The sequence below is a fragment of the Melanerpes formicivorus genome, unplaced genomic scaffold (genome assembly GCF_026170545.1).
Source record: "Melanerpes formicivorus ecotype bairdi unplaced genomic scaffold, bMelFor1.0.p_v2 SCAF_2, whole genome shotgun sequence".
Lineage (NCBI taxonomy): Eukaryota > Metazoa > Chordata > Aves > Piciformes > Picidae > Melanerpes > Melanerpes formicivorus.
The window spans coordinates 14,943,475-14,963,558 of NW_027142354.1; the positions used below are offsets into that span (position 1 = coordinate 14,943,475).

At 41.2% G+C, this 20,084-nt stretch overlaps 2 protein-coding genes across 8 annotated transcripts in view; one reads left to right on the plus strand and one right to left on the minus strand.

The window, feature by feature from the left end:
* Positions 1-4,936, plus strand: part of TFB1M (transcription factor B1, mitochondrial) — a 28,003-nt gene extending 23,067 nt beyond the window's left edge. For 2 of the 4 annotated variants that reach the window (XM_068151541.1, XM_068151532.1), the window contains exons 7-8: positions 1,351-1,478; positions 4,024-4,928. In XM_068151541.1, coding sequence (XP_068007642.1) covers positions 1,351-1,478; positions 4,024-4,285 — 390 coding nt within the window. In that variant the 3' untranslated portion in view covers positions 4,286-4,928. Of the gene's footprint in view, positions 1-1,350; positions 1,479-4,023 lie in introns of all 4 variants that reach the window. The other 2 variants (XM_068151551.1, XM_068151523.1) reach the window with 2 other exon arrangements.
* TIAM2 (TIAM Rac1 associated GEF 2) overlaps positions 4,936-20,084 on the minus strand; it is a 98,479-nt gene continuing 83,330 nt past the window's right edge. For all 4 annotated transcript variants that reach the window (XM_068151450.1, XM_068151443.1, XM_068151436.1 and 1 more), the window contains 11 exons: positions 19,049-19,117; positions 18,540-18,665; positions 17,257-17,365; positions 16,538-16,717; positions 15,106-15,224; positions 13,206-13,314; positions 11,049-11,107; positions 9,684-9,789; positions 8,827-8,914; positions 8,204-8,358; positions 4,936-6,118 (listed from right to left, as the gene is read on the minus strand). In XM_068151450.1, coding sequence (XP_068007551.1) covers positions 5,475-6,118; positions 8,204-8,358; positions 8,827-8,914; positions 9,684-9,789; positions 11,049-11,107; positions 13,206-13,314; positions 15,106-15,224; positions 16,538-16,717; positions 17,257-17,365; positions 18,540-18,665; positions 19,049-19,117 — 1,764 coding nt within the window. In that variant the 3' untranslated portion in view covers positions 4,936-5,474. The remainder of the gene's footprint in view (positions 6,119-8,203; positions 8,359-8,826; positions 8,915-9,683; positions 9,790-11,048; positions 11,108-13,205; positions 13,315-15,105; positions 15,225-16,537; positions 16,718-17,256; positions 17,366-18,539; positions 18,666-19,048; positions 19,118-20,084) is intronic.

Here is a 20,084-nt window from a genome sequence, read left to right on the forward strand (position 1 = left end):
TAAAAAACACCACAAAACTTCACTTTAAAAAAGTACTCTCCTGCTATGGGTATTCAAAAACAATTAGCACACAGAGAGTGTGCTTAGAACAGAAGCTGTTCTTTGGCCTGAATGTGTCTTCTGTTTTAGTCAGAACTAACACGTCTTCAATTTAATTGATGTCACACAGAACCTGCCTATGAATGCCAACACTGACTTTCAGACCTTTCACAAAGATGGAACTTGTCCATTCTTTTAATCAAGTCTGAATATTTTTAAAGCTGGCACTTAAAAATTCTGTACCCACCCAGTACTTGTGCAAATGGCACTAATTCTCAGCAGGCTTTTCTGCAGTAATTTTTCATTCTTACTGTTGTTAATGTCGAGTATGGAAGATGGTCTGCTTTATCTGATGTTGTGGAGAACTTCATTTTTAGCCCAACCTCTGATTTAATGCAGAAATAGACACATATGCATACATATATATATATATATATATACATATGCATGCATATATATACACACATATGCATACATATATATACACACACACATGCATACATATATATACACATAAGCATACATTATATATATACACACATATGCATACATATATATATGTATATGCATGTGTATACTGAAGGAAGGATATTATTCCATTCTGTTTTTCAAACACAGGGAAAGTAACTTCTGTGAACTAAAGTGATTGTAGAGCTGTAAAGGAAGCTTGAAAAAAAAAACCCAACTTTGCAGAATCACTCAGATATGTTTTGGGATTAAATGTGTTACACAGTGTAAATACAGAGTTGTATGATCATTTAAACTGAATGCAAACTTACTTCTACCTACTGTTCCTTTATAGACTAGAATTTTAAAATCTTAATATGTTGAAAATAACTCCTTGGCTTACATCTTAGAAATGCCCTAGAGCAACAGAAAACATGTAGGGAATGGGTTTGATTTCTAATTATAATAGCAATTTTCTCCAGCTGCCCTTCAGCCTGTGTATCAAATACTGTCTAATTTCTGTATCATGTCGGAATTGTCTTGTGGAAGGATCTGAAGCAAGGAGAGCTAATTACTTTACAGATTACATGCAAGTTATTCTAGATGGAGGAGGTGCCATGGGGAAAAAAGTACTAAGTACTAATGGCATGCAAAATAATTGGAAATATGTAGATAAGTAAGACTAAAATTCTGCAGGGCCTTGAAAGTTAAGCCAGATCATTATATGCAAATGCTCTGACATTGGCTACTGCACAGCTGTATGACCTGTTACAATAATATCTTGCTGTGTTCAGCCTGGTTCCTGGTGTCTCACTGGTAAACTTACAGTATTTCAACTCCCTTTTGTCTGTCTTTTCCATATAGGTGGATGTGGCTGTGGTGCATTTCACTCCATTGGTGGAACCAAAGATACAGCAGCCGTTCAAGCTAGTAGAAAAAGTGGTTCAAAGTGTTTTTCAGTTCAGAAGAAAATACTGCTTCCGTGGAATTGCGTAAGGCTCTTGAGGGAAAAGTTCTCACTAATGCTTGTGAAAAGTTCTGGGTAATGTTTTTGAAAATGTCAGCTACTAAAAGCAGCTGAGAAACACCTGTAGCTATGTGTTTGATTTTCTTCCTCCCATTTTAAATGTGCCATCATAATTCATCAGATCTTTCCATTTTAGAATGCTTTCTGAATAAAAGACTTTGGGCTGTAGTTGCATAATTACTGTGCAATATTGTCATCCCTATGGAAGTTGTTAAAATTACTGGAATAAACTGGGGAGCTTTTCAGCAGTTTTTCTGTCTCAGAAACTCATCTACTAACTACAGCATTTGTTAGTTGGGTTAAAAACTGAAAGTGTCAGAATTCAGAACCAGAGATGTCAGTAGGAGGAGGGAGAATGCAATCTGTGGGAAATTTTACTTATTTGGGAATGATGTCAAAAGGTCAAATTCTTGTTTCTGTTTTTGCCCTTTTATGGAGTTTGTCTTGCTGAGAGAACTTACTAGGTTCTCTGACTGTTGTGAGCAAGCTGCGGTCTGTTCACCAAGGATCCTGTTAAAACCCCAGTATGGCCATGTCTTTGCCTAGGTATGGGAAAACCCCAGCATTCAGCATTGTAGAAGGTGTTGACACTGCTCCTGTTAGGACTGGAGGCATGCTGCTGCAGATTTGGCTATAACTGAATGTTGGTGGGCATGGTTCTGGGCCTGGTGCAGTCTAGAATTAGGGTGCATGCCACCTTACTGAACTGCAGGCCTTCTTATGTCACTATTTTAAAGGTGAATGAACATAGAAGTTTGCCTTTGGTTTTGGGTTGATTTTGCTTGAGGCAGTGAACGTTATTGATGTCTGGGATACAGACATTTGATCTAAAACGAGTACCAGTTTGCCTGAGTTACGGTTTTTGAGTATGCCTTTGGAGGTAGGTGGGAAACGAGGTATCTGAAAGTCTAGATTTGTATTTGATTTACAGAGTGGTGGTTTGGGTGCGGTTTAGTTGACAATATAAGCAGAAGGCAGTCAGCTTATCCACATTCTGTAGAGTATTTTTGCTGAAGTTTAAGAGAAAAGACAACTATTGTGTAATCTCAATTTGCTAATAACTGCTCTACATTCTTTTGAGGCAAGGGAGGGGAATCTGAACTTTTGAACACCACATATCCCCTAGCAGCTTATATACTTTAGCCCCAGAATGCAGCTAAGAAACAATCCTCTTATTCTTTAGCTGACCTGAGAAAAATAACCAATGTTGATGTATAATAAGGCTGTTAAGTTCATTCTAAGCTATGTCTATCACATATACAGTATAAAAACAAAGTAATAGAGTCATTTTACATCTGTGTGTAAATTCTGAGATCTAAGATGTAGTATGTAAGGATAAGCTAGTAAGTCCACAAAGAAAAATACTGTAGATTGAATTGCTGTTTGTGGACATTTGGAAGACAGCTCATAGACTTTATGTAATAGATGGTTAAACATTTTTGGCTCCAGCTATGTCTTTTTACTACCAAATCAGAGAGTAACTTAAGGAGGGATATTAAAATCAGGATTAATCTATTTTAACCTTGCTGACATGGATGCTGAACTAATGGGAAGATTTTGGACTTGAAGTAGCACATACTTTAAACTAGGTTGTTCCCAGAAGTTGCATCAGTCTCTTGTCATTTTAAACTCTTGCTTAACTTTGTATTCTATCTGCCCTCGAAGAGTCACCTGTCACTTCCTTACACAAAGCCCTTTGACTGGCTTGCCCAGCCAACCTGCAAAACACAGCAGGTGTTACTGTATTAGGTGCACAGCATTTTTAGGTCTTACACAGGACTTAGGACAAAAGCAGATAATTTCAGAATCGAGACACGCACATCTACCATGTGCAAGGTTTCAGCTTCCTGCATTTTTATGAGAAAAACAAATAAACCACCCCAACAACCCCACTTGAACTAGTATTGTTCATTAAAATTTGGGCAACTTGTGACAGATGCTAACACATCTGGCCACAGAGTAAGTGAACTGATACGACTATCTCTGAACAGTGACAGAGCTAAAAATGCACTTTAGGACTCCTGGCATATTGTCAAGTTCTAAATATTAAAAGGTGAATGATACTTAAATACTCCCTCCCCCCTTCTTGGCTTTTTTTCTGGCATTTTCAAACACTTAGCCTGAAAGAAAGTCATATGGTTTGGATCTGATCTGTTTTGCACAACTAAATCCGTTATTGCTCTCTAAGCATGAGGGTAACTTGAAGGTGTCTCTGTGACTGTGTGCATAGCCAAAGTTCTTTTGAATGTGAACATACGTGCATATGTTTAATGTGCAGTGTATGTATGTGCTTCCCTTGTCATTATTTGCATTTTCAGGTAAAGGGCTCTTAGGGGTCTCCATTTGCTTATTAGATAATCAGCTATAGGAAAAGCACCAGAACGAAAATACTGACATAGTCATAAATCTGTTTTGAGTAAACTCCCAAGAGGGCCATGTTACTCTTCATGGAAACTGAATTTTTTGGCTGAATTGTCTGAATTTGTTTGTCTTCTCCCCACACCTTCTAGGACCTTGTTTCCTGAAAGTGGACGTTTGGAAAGAACTGAACAGCTGATGATGACAGCCAATGTTGATCCAACTCTGCGTCCCTACCAGCTCTCCATGTCACAGTTTAGAAATCTGTGTAATACCTACAGGAAAATGTGTGATGAAGACCCAAGCCTTTTTGTGTACAATTACAGAGAAGAGCTAAGGCAAAGGAAGAAAATGAGGAGTTTACGTAAAAGTACCAGTCAGCCAGAAGAGCCTGAAGAGGAAAATCAGCTGTAATTGCAGCAGACTTTCTCATTAGTTTTAACTCCTGGTAATGGAAGCTTATATATTCCTACATCTGTGTAGGTATGGAAGGACTACTTTTGAGGAAGTGGTGAAGAGAGAGAGGAGGTTTCCCATTTTACTTATTCATTCATTCAGCTGCTGAGGAAAGTGCAAAGAGTCCCGTTACAAGGTGCCTACTGTTGTTTTTCACTTCAGGGAGACGCCTAGAACACATACCAAGAACAAGGTATGTTGTGAGACGTGTAATTAAGGTAGGATACTTCTGAAATAATTGAATTCTGCATGAATTGAAATTGTAAGAAACACTTTTCATAGTTTGACAGGTAAGGTGGTGTTTGGGGTTTTGTGCTCTTCTTATCTTGGCACATGCTACGTGCAGAGTAATTGAAAAAAACAAAAGCCAAAACTCTTGTATAAATATAATAAAGTGACTGGCTTAAAGGATGATAAAGTGTACAGATTGCCTCGTGGTCTGCTGATACTCATTTATGCAACAGCAAAGAATTTGGGATTTAAAGCTCCAACTGGAGAAAAGCAGCATGATAAAAAGTAGAAAACATGGCTAAGTACAATACTTATTTGTCTTTTACTATACAAGCTGGTAGAGAAAATAAAGTAAAACAAAAGATTACAGGCCAAGCTTTGTTTTTTTTGTATTTACACATATGTATAAACAGCATCTTGAAACTTACAAAAAATGAAACTTCGGCACTGTTGTGCACCAAAACATTAAAATAACTTAATTCTGCTTTAAATAAAGCAAAAATGAAAACCAAAGAAATAAAATGCCCAAGGTATTGAAGAATTCATTTTGAAACGCTATTTTCCACTGTAAGCCCATCTGCTCCTCACTAGCACTTTCCCCACATGACTTAAAATACTAATGAGGCCATCCTTCCCTGCCCCTCCCCAAGAACACTACATCATCTTAACTGCTTGAAAGGGATATGAACTATTTTACAAACCTTGGCCAACTTAATCTATTTTTAATCCACAATAAATTAAAATAACTTAAGAATCCTTTACAGCTGTTTTTGTGGAAAAAAAAATGTATTAGTGCACAAAATCAGATTAGTAGTTTTCCTGCAGCTTCCATGTATCTACTAGTTTTAAAGCAAATTAAGTTTGTTGAATTTTATGTGGACTTCAAATGAATACTTTAAATAGAGTGCTTAGGAAGCTAGGATTTCCCATGCCTCTCCACAGCTTCATAAAAACAGTCCTCATTAACTACAGATGTCAAACTCTGGACGCTAAATTCCCTCTCTAAAATAGAGTTCAGGTCTAGGTTTGCAGCATCAGAGTGACTGTCAAGGGACTGGTGGCGTTCTTGCATTGCCATTAAAGTTCCTCTGTTACGCTTTGTGCTGTTTACTTTTCTCTTCACTGGGCAAAAATGGCCACGCACCAGCTTGGGATGCCCTCCTGTTTCAAAGCCATCTTCTTTCTCGTTTTCAGCAGCCTGATCCCGCTCAGAGTCAGTACTCAGTTCTTCTGAAATCTTCAGCCGCTGGAACTGTATTTCAATGTCTTTTGTAGGGCTGCCCTTCTTTAGGCTCTGATAGTCATTACTATCATCATCATCACTGAGAATATCAGATTCTTTGACAAGAACATTAGAAAAGTCAGATGCAGAGCTCTGCATGTGTTTATCGGGAGATGAATTTTTAGGCTCCTGTATGCTCTCAGCAGTGTGGCAGCTACTGCTTTGAGTACTGCTGCTCAGGCTGCACTCATCGGAGTCTGGGAAGGTGCCTTTCCCTGGGTCACCGTTCCACTCGCTACTGGATGAATTCTTCAGAACCTTCAAGGACCTTGTGGATGCTGTGTAGAGGAAAACAGCAGTTTTATTTTTTCAGCAAAACATCAGCTGGCTATACTGTCTGCATCAATAGCCCACTTATAATTAGTATACATAGTCTCATTTGATAATTACCCCAGGTCAGATATGTCAATATTCTGCTACTGACAGTGCAATCCAGTGTCAGAGATTTCATTCCACCCACCTCAGGGCTCCATGCTTGCTTTCAGATCCTCCCAAAATTGTAATAATGGTTTGCACAGATTCATAGGATCAGAGAATGTTAGGGGTTGGAAAGGATCTTTGAAGATCATCAAATCCACCCCCCCGCCAGAGCAGGACCATAGAATTTAGCAAAGGTTGCACAGGAACACATCCAGATGGGTCTTGAAAGTCTCCAGAGAAGGAGGCTCCACAACTTCCCTGGGCAGGCTGTTCCACTGCTTTGTCACCCTCACAGTGAAGAAGTTCCTCCTCCTGTTGAGGTGGAAGCTCCTATGCTGTAGTTTATATCCATTGTCCCTTGTCCTATCACAGGGTGCAATGTAGAAGAGCCTGTCCCTTTCCTCTCGACACTCAGCCCTCAGATATTTATAAACATTTATTAAATCCTCCCTCAGTCTTGTCTTCTCCAGACTAAAAAGCCCCAGGGCTCTCAGTCTCTCCTCATAGGGCACATGCTGCAATCAGTCATCCTGGTAGCTCTTTGTTGGACTCTCTCCAGCAGATCCTTGTCCCTCTTGAACTCGGGAGCCCAAAACTGCACACAATATTCAGGTGAGGTCGCACTAGGGCAGAGTAGAGGGAGAGGAGAACCTCCCTCGATCTGCTGGACACACTCCTCTTAATGCACCCCAGGATCCCATCGGCCTTGTCCCCAAGGGCACATTGCTGTCCCATGGATAACTTGTTGTCCAGAAGGACTCCAGGTCCTTCTCCATGGGGCTGCTCTCTAGCAGATCACCTCCTAACCTGTACTGGTCCTTCCCATATGCAGGACTCTGCACTTACCCTTGTTGAACCTCATTAGCTCCCTCTCTGCTCAGCTCTCCAGTTTGTCCAGGTCTTGCTGAATTGGCCACACAGCCTTCAGGTGTATGAGCCAAGCCTCCCAGTTTGGTGTCGTCAGCAAACTTGCTGAGCAGACACTCTGTCTGTCCCCTCATCAATGTCATTGATGAAGATGTTCAACAGGACCGGACCCAGCACTGATCCCTGGGGAACTCCACCAGTTACCCTCTCCAGCTGGACTTGGCACCACTGACCACCACTCCTTGAACTCTATTTTGTAACCAGTTCCTAACCCATCTCACTGTTCTATCCCACACTTCCTGAGCTTGCTTACAAGGATGGTATGGGAGACAGTGTCAAAAGCCTCGCCAAGGTCAAGGTAGACTACATCCACTGTTCTCCCTGCATCTACCCATTCTGTTATGACATCTTAGAAGGCTGTCAGATTAGTCAAGCAGGATTTCCCCTTGGTAAATCCATGCTGACTACTCCTGATCATCATCATCTCTTTCAAAATTCGCAAGAAAGCAAGCTTGATTCAGGTACTTCAAGGCCAGGATGTAGGCAGGAGTTGAGCTGTCCCAGTTTCTCTGATGTTAAGGGGATTTTACAGACAACTGATGAGATGGAGAATTTGAAATACTAGTAGCTACTCTATTAAGTAAAATGTCTGGAGCCTGTACTTCATTAGAGTATCTGCTGTGTTACAGATTTAGTACACTGAAAGAAGCAAGACCCCTGCCTTTTGCCAATTGTTTTTGCTTTAAATGTTATTAGGTTTCCCAAAGGAAAGAACACTAATACTGCATGCCAGAGGGAGTCTGCTTCTGCCCAGCAAAATTAATTTGAGCCTGATTAAGTCTTCCCTTAGGAGAGCTAATGGCACACCACAGTGTGAGGAGGATGGCAAGCTTGCTTATTTCCTCTTGCCCTTTTCATGCACTGAGTTATGGAGAAACTCCTGCCACCTCCCTAGCCCGACAAAATGGGATTTGTGGGTCTGGCACATGACATTCTGCAGTTACAGTAATAATGGCAAAATCTCTGCAGTGCTGGGGTCCAGACTGCATTTTTCACTTTGAGAATGTGATTCTTACCCAGTTTGGCTGTTGCCGGCACGCGGTTTTTGAGCGGGACAAAGCGCTCTCTCGCTGCTTTCTCCAGCGGTAGCTCACATTTGATGTGACGTCTGAAATTCTCCCGCAAAATTGAACGGATCACTTTCACCATGTTGGTCTTGTTCTCACAGTCACTGCAGGTTGAAGAAAACAGATGACCTGATTTTTCTCCCTATTGGAAGAAAATCTGCCCACCTCCTCTGTGCTGATGTGCTTTAATGCAGTGATTGTTTTTTTCAGTAGGTTGCTTTACTCATGGTATCGCAGTTAACGTCTGTAATTCCACACCCTTTGTATTTTGAGATCTCGTTTACTTCCCTTCAGAAAAACTGCTCAAAAGGTAGCTTCTGTGCCAAGAGACCACCTCTTAAGTGGCCTGTATCAGTAATTTCTGCTGAGTTACTTTGCCCATGTTTTACTGGAACTTGCAATCATACTTCTGTGCAGATTTCTGATGGATCTGCACCAAATTCACCCCCATTTCAAATTGTTATACTTTATGCAGTTAAATGCTGGTGTGGTAACTGGATTCAAAGAATGAGAACTGCATTTTATTTTTATTTCATGTGATTTGTCAAATACAACCTCCAAGTAAAGCTTACCTGCTGCACAACTGAAAAATTGTTTCTGGCCTGCCTTCTAGTTCAGACTTTGTGTGAATCAGTTCCCAGATACAGCTGTTCTCTGTTCCTGTGCATGGAAGGAAACGTTATTTTTGTATATACTTCACAAAACCTTCAGCATTACAAAGTCCAGTGAAGAGCTGGTCCACTCCTGAAGGCAGTGCTAACATAGCCATGGGCAAATCTACTGAAGATCTCACCCAAGATGGAACCCAAAGGAAAATCTCCTGAACTCTCCTGTTGAAGCATCCTAGCGCTGCCTTTGTTAACTTCTTTCTTGGAGAGTTGCTTTCCCCCATTCTTACTGTTTCTTGCTGCTTTCCAGCCTGAAATGGCCTTCTCCCAGGCACACAAAGCTCTATTTGCTCTAAACACCTAGTGACACTTTATAGGAAATACAGAACTGCATAGGATCATAAAGATCCACTCAAATAGAAAATAACAATACAGCCCCCTACTAGCACAAATTACAGTCAACTTCCCCACATTTAGTAAAACACAAGGGTCAGTCAGTATACACACTGCATAAAGGTCTCACCAGGATATCAACTATTGTTAATGACTTTCTTGGTCATGGTATCTTTGCACTATTTCCATTCTGTCATTCCTTCACATCATGTTGCATCTTCCTGAACTCATGGAAGAAGCCAACACACCAAATGAAGAAAGTCTGTTAATGTATCAGGTCTGTAACCACCTCAAGTGTGAAGACAACAGCAGATGATAGTAATTCTCTACACCTGCCTGCTTCCAGAGGTTCCAAGCAGACAGAAGCAGCAGCATGACAGGACCCCAGAGAAGTATCCAAACCTAAATATTGAGTGCAAGTGAATTACCTGCTGTGTTCCCCAGTCGAACCTGAAGAGCAGATAAAGGAATCAGCCAGCGAAATTTAAAAGGGTCCAAGTCACCGTAATTATGCGCAGCACGAACATTAGTAGGCTGCAAAAAGAAAACCAGCAAGGATATTTCTAAGTAAAAACAGTGAGGGGTTTTTGTGTAACTCTTAAAAGACCTGCCTCTGAGGAGAAACTAATTAGACTTTGTCCTTCAATACCTTCATATGTGCTTGTAAACGTATTTGAAATGGTGATAAGACACAATCTTTGGAATTTTAATTGGTTCAACTTTTAAAAGAACTTAGTTTTATTGGATAAGAATAATACTTTGCATATAAGTACTACCAGGCAACAATTTTCCCATGAAGGAACCTGCAGAATGTTGATTATCAAAACACTGCTGCTGCTGCAACTTTTAGAGCCTCTCCAACTGTTAAACTAAGCATGGTTCAATACTCCACCACTGGTACTCAGGACATACAACTTGCTACTTGACTTCAGCATTCCAGATTTGTAAATGGGTATAGAGGAGGATATAATGGCTCTTTTCCTTTCCTTCCAGGGTGATCAAGAGTCTATAAATGGAGGTCTTTACCCTACACACAGTGGGCCATCGTAAATGCCATCTAGACGAATTAATGATTCCTAGATGGTAATGTTTCTTATTCCACCTGATGGAACTAACATGGAGCTCAGAGATGCTGCTGCTTACTCAATAACAAAAAAATATGTATTGCTACACAGATACTGAGCACTTGTTTCCACTGTGATAGCCAGAATTCCAGCCCAGTGAAGGAAGCTGGTGTGTCCCTGCAGTCAGTCCCCCTTTCAACATGCTGCTAATATATTTATGGAAGCATTTCTTCTTGTTTTTAACATCAGAAGCCAGATTAGTTTCTAGTTGTGCTTTGGCCCTTCTAATTTTCTCCATGTATAGCCTCACAACAACTTTGCAAGCCTCCTGAGTTGCCTGTCCCTTCTTCCAAAGACTGTAAATTCTTTCTATCCCTGAGTTGCCACCAAATCTCTGCGATCAGCCAGGCTGGCTATCTCCACTGACTCATCCTTCAGCACATGTGGATGGCCTGTTCCTGTGCCTTCAAGACTTCCTTCTTAAAGTGTGCCCAGTCCTCTTCAACTTCTTTGCTCTTCAGGACTGTCTCCCAAGGGACTCTGTCAACCAGTCTCCGAAAGAGGCCAAAATCTGCCCACTCTTACAAGGTGGCAGTTCTGCTGCCCTGCCTTTTTACTTCTCCAGCAAGGAAGAACTCTATCATTTTGTGATCACATTAGATCATATGGTCCATCTCACACTGCCACAGGATCATAAATGCCCACCATCTCCACTGATACCAGACTTACCATTTTCTTTTTCAGTTTGTAGTTCTCCTTGTACACCAGTATTACAGCCCTCTTGAAAACTGAAAAAAGAAAGGAAAACTGTTAATTACAGGTGTAATAGCCAGTGGAAATAGTATCTTGAGAAGCTGATCACTGTAGTCATGAAAACGTGAAGGATACCATAAGTAAACCGATAGAAAAGCACCTGTGCTGTATTAAGATGGTAACTAGGTTTCTCATCCTATCCTTGTTCATGTAGTAGGATTTTTCCCCTGCATTTTGTTCTGAACATTTAGGATGAAGCCATTCTGCACATTTATTCTGAAACTAACAACAGTTTGTCTCCTCTAAGTCTTCACATAAACAGATGATGCAGGTTACATTTAAAGTTCTGATTTATTATTTTTTTTTTTAATCAGTGGACATTTCCAAGTGGAGTGAATGGCCTACTGCAAAGAGAGTGCTATGAAAAAGGAACACTTAAGTCTCTTCTTCCTGCAGTTTGGTATTTGTTTAGTTTGAAACTCAAAAATCTCAATTCCTGCTTTCCCATCTGCAGGAATTCTCCAGCTTCTACAAGATCTTACTGGAGCAGCTCATTAACTTTACCTAATCCTTCAGCTTGGAGGCAGAGATACGATATCTCTCATCCATAAGGAGGAACAGAAACACAGGGACACTGAAACTGCAGGTGAACTATGGGATGGCTCTGCAGAACAGTCTTGGATCCTAGATCAGACTCGAGTGCTGTATAGTTCTATCCCTGCATGTGGATCCATGATTCCTTCAGTGGAAGAGGAAAAGAGGGAAAATGATATGCAGCTGAGTCTTAGCCCTATGTGAAGCCAGGTGTCGTAGTTTGGGCTGGGTGCCCTCGGCTACGGGGGTGTTTCCTGTGTCCAGAAGTCCAGCCCAGTGGGTGGACACAGGAAATTAGGTATTTCCTACCATGATCCCTTGCACCACTATAAATTTTACAGCAGGGTCTGGCACTTTCTCTTTCCTTCCTCTCCGACACCCGGTAACTGGGGGAGAGATTGCCTGCCATGGGCCTGGCTAGGCCCAAGGCCACGGGGGGATGGGCAGTCTCGGATCTGGCCAGCTGAGACTAGCCTAGCAGTGGGGGGGGAAGGAGGAGCCCTGGGGGTTTTGGGTGCACCCTCAGGTGGGGATGGGATCTTTCTGGCACTGTGTCTCTAGCTTTCTGCATGCACTCACTGTTCTCTATTTAAGCTTTCCTTTTTCCTTCACTTTTGCAATCTGTTTGAGCTGTTATTCCTGCGTGTGGTGGGGAGGGGGTTTGCCCCAACCCATTACACCAGGACACAGCCCTAGCAAGCATAGCATTAAACCCAGAGCTTGGCAGTTTCCTTCAGTTTCCACATAGGGTTTGAAGTGAAAATAAAATCTGGGTTCCCAAGTGGCAAATGAGCAGCCTAAGCTAAGCATCAGGCCTGAGTCTTTTCATTCATACATGTTCTGCAGGGAAGAGTCTGGCATACACAGATCACTGAGAAGCTCATCTAAGGAACCTGGCAGGTAGCTCCTGCATTCCCTTCCATAACCTGTCATGCTTCCCAGGGGAGGAGTAAATGACGGCCCCGAGAAAGAGAAACTTGTCTGTTGTTAACCTGGAGGTGTTTATCCAGTGACATTTTCAAGACATATGTTTTAAAGAAAGGGACAATTGCCTGCCATGTTTCACTGAAAGATTTAATTACTTAAGAAATTATTAAAGGATTAATCTAAATATATATTAAATAAAACTGTCGTTTGCGTGCTCTCATTTCCAGATACATTTTTCAGGTTCAAATAAGGTGCCTGGGGATTTAGATACAGTAGCTGTAAAGCAGAAGTTAGCCTGAATTCACAGGAGTAGAAGACATTTTTATTTTCTACCAGCATCCTTTGAAAGTTTGGTTTAGCAGATTATTCTAAAGGTAGTATTGCCTCCAGAAAATCCCTGATTTCCATAGTTTACATATAGGCAAGAAAGCATCTGCAGTTGGCCCACACAGCAAACGGGAACAGTAAACGGATGAAAACCTTTTTCATATTAGGAAATACAACTATGTATGGCTCCACAGAAAGGGGATGGTGACTTCCATCTTGTGAGAAGATACAAAGTGATAATCTTTAGACTTCAAAGTGCAGAGAGTCATTAAGGAAGACACTTACCAAACACTGTAAGTTCAAGATCTTTTCTTGCTTTGCTCAGGGATGGGAAAGGATTCAGCCAAGAAACTGTAGAGTGCATCAGAAGTTCTCCCATTGAAAGCTCTGTCACCTGTATTGAATTATAACAACAGATAATATAAACAAATAGTGCAAATATATACATCGACACTGAGATCCACATGTGAGAGTAAAATGTTAATAAATACACATCAATAGCTTTAAAGTTCTGTGTTTTCTGTATGTGCAGACAGAAAGGCAGAGTTCTGCACTATTGTAGGAAAAGTGTGAGTAATCCACTTCTTAAAATAGGTAACAACTATAAAAAGTAATAGCCCCCAAGTTATGGAAGCTGGATAGAAGTTCTTACTATTAATAACTTAGACTATTAAGGTAATCTGATGACCTGTCACTTACATATAGCCAGATGTGAACTGGCTGATTTATTAGCTGCAAGTATCTTTAATTTCTGTAGAGTAATTGGTATTAATGACACTGTTAATGGCAGAATCAATGGAGGTCTTGTATTCTGAGGTGAGTTTCTTCTGTGGGACGTATACATACTGTAACACTGCGAAGAAACCCCTAGGCTGTCAAAAGTTTTGTTTTCCCATAAGTGATAAGAAACCACAAAGCTAATGGGGGCAACTTGGCTTTTACTCAGAAGAAATAAAACAGCTGAGTGAGCAACTCTCATGTCTGATCTCAGCCTTTACAGGTTTGATCTGCTTAGTAAGCACTGCATGTAAACGGCTCAGCTGAGACATTCCTGACCCAGTTCTGGGAGATGAGTGCACACAGTCTGTTTAACTAACAGGTTTTGCTCTGATAAATACATCTGGATGCCTCCACACTGGAAGTGTAGAGAATGAGAGTAACAGACCTTCATGTGAAATCCTTTGAATTGTCATTTTCATTTATATGGGTGGAAAAAATATCTTAAGAACTCTCTAGCATAAAATCCAAATGGTTTGGGGCATGTATAATCTCTGCAACACTTAAGGGGAAGATGATTTTTCCTACTGAGACCTCTGTCTACTCCTGCTTGCAATTCGTGTCAGTCCAGAAGGCCACTCCTGCAACTGCCTGAAAATTTTACCGTAACATACGGACAAAAAGAAACTTGATAGTCAAAATATTAAAGGGGGATGAAGAAAGCCCAGCACAAGTTCCAAAAATTTCCTCAGGAAGAGGTACAGAACCAACAGCAAGTGGGATAATTACATAGAATTACATAGAATAAACCAGGTTGGAAGAGACCTTCAAGATCATCGCATTCAACCCATCAACCAATCCAACCCACCTAAACAACTAACCCATGGCACCGAGCACCCCATCAAGTCTCCTCCTGAACACCTCCAATGACGGCAACTCCACCACCTCCCCAGGCAGCCCATTCCATAGCGCAATCACTCTCTCTGTATAGAGCTTCTTCCTAACATCCAACCTAAACCTCCCCTGGTGCAGCCTGAGACTGTGTCCTCTTGTTCTGGTGCTGGCTGCCTGGGAGAAGAGACCAATATCAGCCTGTCTACAACCTCCCTTCAGGTAGTTGTAGAGAGTAATAAGGTCACCCCTGAGCCTCCTCTTCTCCAGGCTAAGCAACCCCAGCTCCCTCAGTCTCTCCTCATAGGGCTTGTGTTCCAAACCCCTCACCAACTTCGTTGCCCTTCTCTGGACTCGTTCCAGCAAGTCAACATCCTTCCTAAACTGAGGGGCCCAGAACTGGACACAGTACTCGAGGTGTGGCCTAACCAGTGCAGTGTACAGGGGCAGAATGACCTCCCTGCTCCTGCCGGCCACACTGTTCTTGATGCAGGCCAGGATGCCATTGGCCGTCTTGGCTGCCTGGGCACACTGCAGGCTCATGTTCAGAGGGAATAAAATACGTTCCATCTCTTACCTCCTTCTCTGTTCCACTTTGATCTGCAACCAGTTGGTCAAATACAGTGCCATAATCTTCATATATCTTCTGCATCTCGTTGATGTGACTTGCTACTTTTTCCATTGCCTTCAGTGCTTCTGTAAGTTTTAAGAATTTCAGAGGCAGCTGTGTCATTCAATTGTATTTTCTAAGCATGACTCTTTTTTTTTTATTGAATCCCACTTGAGACAGGCAAAACGATGCAGAGTTCCCAAAGTTTGGTGAACAATTTGAATTCTAGGTAGCAGTGCTTTCTCATAGCAACAGAGGGAATGCTTTCAGACCAAAGTTAAAAGGGCTCATCTGGTGTCCTAAGTGCCTGAAAAAACTGCAACAAACACTTCAATGATAAGCACTGAGATGCATGAAGATTTATACCAACACAATAGTAACTGCAGATAAGTTTTGCATCTTGTATAAAACTTGGCCACCAGGATCTCTAGAGTAATCTATACCCATCCTAGAGTAAGTCATCTGATGAGCTTTAGGAAGAACATTGCTTTTGGCTCACCAAAGAATGTGTCACCCTAGCATGGTTGTCCAAGTTCTTCACAGATTACATCCATGAAATTAAATGCTGTTTGCCAAGTTTTGTTTAAATTTTGTTTTCCAAGGAAGACTGACACTAGATTTCTTTAGACTACTTCAGAAAGGAGTGGGACAAGGTCATTTCATCTCTCCAGTCCTGTCAGCTCTTAATGGTGCAGCCTTTTAGCAGCTTGGCATTCATTCTGTCCTGCAAGCAAGTCACCCCCAGCTTGGTTGTAAAGGCAAGGGAACAGTATTAAAAGCTGCCTTTTAAGTCAGTAACAGCCTCACGACATTTTGCTGACAATGTATTTTGCCTCAATGTATTTTTTAAAGAGGCTGGCCAATCTATAAAATCAATCTCTAGGCTTTCATCCACCAGGAGCTGACAGACCTGAACTGGAATTTGCTAGGATGAATTCCCAAACATTTGAAAAACAATCAGCTCTAATACACGTGAGACAGACAAGTCTTTCTGTGTGGGAAGACTGCAAAGCTTTGACACACATCTCTTCCACGCAACCAAGTCACAGCCAAGCCTCAACTGAAATTTCCTTCTGTGGTGCTCAACATTTGACACATTTAATGAACTGAATAATAACCACAAGATGGAGCTTTGCTCAGTTTCCCAGGAGAAGGACCCCACTCCTATTAGCCATGGCAAATCCTGAGCAAATCTACTTCTCAAAGGGACTTGGACATACCAAGTAGGACTTTTTGCTAAAAGTGCAACAAAGCTAGTCATTATTTTTAAGAAAAAGGAGGAAATTCTCTCAGGTTTTGACAAGCTATGTGCTATCTACCAAAATGGCTACCTGCATCTTCAGAAAGGGCTGGAAACAAAACTTGACTCACACCTGTAGTAAAAAAAGGAAGAAGTTACCTGTCAAATGATAGTGCTCCTCACTCTCGTTGTCTGTCAGAGACACCAGCTCTTTTAAAAGCAGGGGATATTTCAGCACTCTCTGAACAGGCTTTATGAGATACGACTCCAGGGTAGAAGAGTGTTGCTTTGTGGGATTTCGAGCATCCAGGAAGGCCTTAAAGGCACTATCTGTTTTGGCTAGATGTAAATAAAGGAGTTGGTCACTGGAACGTGAAAGCCATAGAAGCTGTGATAACCTGAAAGCCCAGAATGGCAAATTGTATGCAGCACCAAAAGTCTCACCCCTTTCAACAGATGGTTTACAGCATAGTTGACACTATTCATTTCATAATAATCTCCTGCATTAAATAGCATACATAAGAGCTAAGAGAGCAAGGTGAGATTATTCCTCTATGTATTTTTTTTTTCAATATACCACAGTGGATGACAGAAGTGGGAATTTCTAACTCCTTTCGGATTATGAGCTGGATCTGCAGATAGCACAAACTTGTGGAAGAAGTTAGCCAGGCTACTGCCTGGATGTTACAAAAGGAATCCTTTACTCCTGTTCCTCACCACACCACAGAACTATAGATCTTAGCTATTCCTATTGAAAGATACCAAATTAGTCCTTGTTTCGTACCTATATTCTCTACAAGTCAGCAAGATTTGTTATGGTAGTTCAGTGCAATTTACATTCAGGCAAATGAATTACAGTAAAGAAGACAATAAATTACCTCTCTCAAGGACTTTCTGAACTTTGATGTGGTTTGCACAGAAGCCACTGTAGAGTTTAAAGTGATCAGCATAATACAGAAAGGACCCTCCAAGGGAAAAGAGCAGTTTCTGAAATCAGCACAAAGAAAACATTAATTCATTACTAGAATCCTAAATACATATTCAGGCACATAACACACAAAGTCAGTGGTGTTATTATCTGCTATCTTTCTACATACATCCTATATATATATTTTACATAAATGTACTACTGGTAGTAACTCCATGATGGTTTTGTATTTCTCTTGACTGTAGAGTTCAACCCATTTAGGCAAAGCCTGTAATTGTCTCCTTTCTCCCTGAAGAGGTAACACCACTGCAGATAGTCTGCCTTACTGTATCTTTCAGGCAGCACGGGAACCAGAACCAACAGACAATTAACAGGGTATGTTGCTCAGGGGAAGAAGCATGAGCAACATGAAGCAAGGCACAAAAGTGCCAAAGCCAGAAAGGACAGTGTAAAGAAACACAGAGGACTGATTTCCAACTGTTTTCTTTCTTTCAGGCAGGTGGTAATTACAGGGACCTCTGATGTTCTTGGATGAAGCAGAGGTTGGGAAGATGTGGGAGGGACTGATTCATGAGGGGTATGTTTTAAGAAAAATGCTTCCAAAGCAAAGAAAGAGGAGTAGTGAGGGAGGAGGAGGAAAAGGAGGAGAAAAAGGAGGAGATTAGCCTTCTCCCATCTTTTTAATCAATATTTGCTCCACAAAAGGCAGAAAGTGTCCAGGAGACATGCCAGAAGTCTTGCCTGAACCTCAGCCAGTGACTTCATTGCTAGGGAACCTCCTTCTTCCAGTTAGGGCAGGTACTAGGTGGTGCCACTGTGACACAGGGACACAGTACAGCTGTTTACATTTCATAGGCCACCTTCTTGGACCTCACAACGTGAGAAATGCATGCAGTATTCAATAGGAAAAGCTCCCAGTCTGTAGAGGGTAACTGGGCACAGTGGGGAGTATGACAGTGCAGGGCAGAACAGCAACAATACCCTTTCTACCAAGGAGTTCTGCATCATAAGCACTGCTAGTTTATAGTACACTCTGCATCTTCCATGTTGCACTTTCTGCCATGGGAAAGAAGACAACAATCCCAAGAAAAACAGCACTTCTCTTTCTCTGCTGAATAGAAGTCTATAATCCAAAATACAACTTTTGGCATTAAAACAGCCATAATGAAACTTGAAGTTCTTAAAGTCAGGTTCGCAGGCACACTAGAAAGCAGTCAGTGACAGAATATTTACCCGGAATTGGGATGGCGTTTCCAGTGTATTAAAATCTGAGGAAGAAGCTATTCCATCTTCAAGGGTCTCCAAAAACACCTTCTGGAAATCCAGCATTTCTGGCAGACTGCCAAACAAGGACTCCATCTGCAAAAAAACAGACAGCACTCTATGCACCTAACAGTGGTCTCGCAAAAACAATCCACTAAGGAAATGTGACAAATGAAGAGGCTGCAAAGGCAAATAGTATCTTTGATAGTACTTTTAAAAAGATTTCCTATTTTTAACAAAACCCTTATTAAAAAAAAAGAAGGAGGCAAAGATTTCTTAGCAGTTAAGTCAGGAGAACAATTACCATTTTAAAAAAGAAGTGATGCATGCACCAGACAGAAAGGCACTGACTGTTCTAATTCCTATTTGCTATGATTGTGGCTTCCTTTTTCTGTCAAGCTCTCAGCAATGTAAAACCCAAGTGCAAAGTTCTTAACCCACAGCAGAATGAAAAGCACATCTTTCCCTTATTCCCTTACCTCATCCTGGGTAAGGAAGGTTTCACTTTGAAGGGGTTCCAAATACAGCTCAAAGAGGCAGCTCAAGTCCTGCAAAAAAAAGAGAATTCATTCACTTTTTATCTAAGTTGAAAATTGGTCTTTATGTGAGAACTGTGGGACAGGAGTAATGAACTATAGACACAATTCTATAACAAAATCACCCATGTGTTGTTAGCGCTAAAGTGATGCTAAATTAGACACAAATTGATTTCAGTGTAATGATTTTGTGTCATCTTTAAGGCTTTACAGCTTGATTATAAGAACTTGTATTTTAGGGTAGTGTGAGAAGAAAATGTTACAGAGTCTGTGTATGTGAATGGCATCAAATGTTTTAATTGTGTATGGTATACACACCATATAAACAGCCACTCATTTAAACACTAGTAGTAATATTCAGAAAGACATGTAAAATTTTTAAATCCTATTGGCTATTAAAGTGCTCTGTTGTCAGAGGGGATGTGATCAAGGGCCTTTTCAGTCACTTTTCCAAAGAATTGGTGCCACTTTGAACACTTACTATCCCACATCAAAGCGTGACAGCAGGGCTGGGGTCTCTGACCCTGAGAAGAGAACTGGCAGAAATTCTTAGGAAGAAGGAGTAATGAGTATCTCCCTGAGAACGCCCTCACCACTACGTGTAACCTGCCAGGATTTTGCCTGGTGCAAAAGTTCACACCTGTCAGTGACCTCTATGGTCATTCCTTTGTACAAGCAATTCCTCTGTAAGAAACATCAACTGGGCATAAATGGGGGTCTGTGTTCTGTGAAGCTTTCTCAAGCTTTACAGTGTATGGCTACATAAGTGCATTGGGGGACAATACCACCAATAACAGATTGAAAGCCTTGTCTTTTCTGTAGACGTTATTGCAGCAAGTACCAGTATCTCTAACTACATGTTTTGAGAGCCACTAAAATGATTCCTCCTTGATGAAGGTCAATGAAATCAATGTTTTCATATTTCCTTTGGCATCCAGTCACATGCATTTGAGGTTTATTAAAAGAAAATACATACATC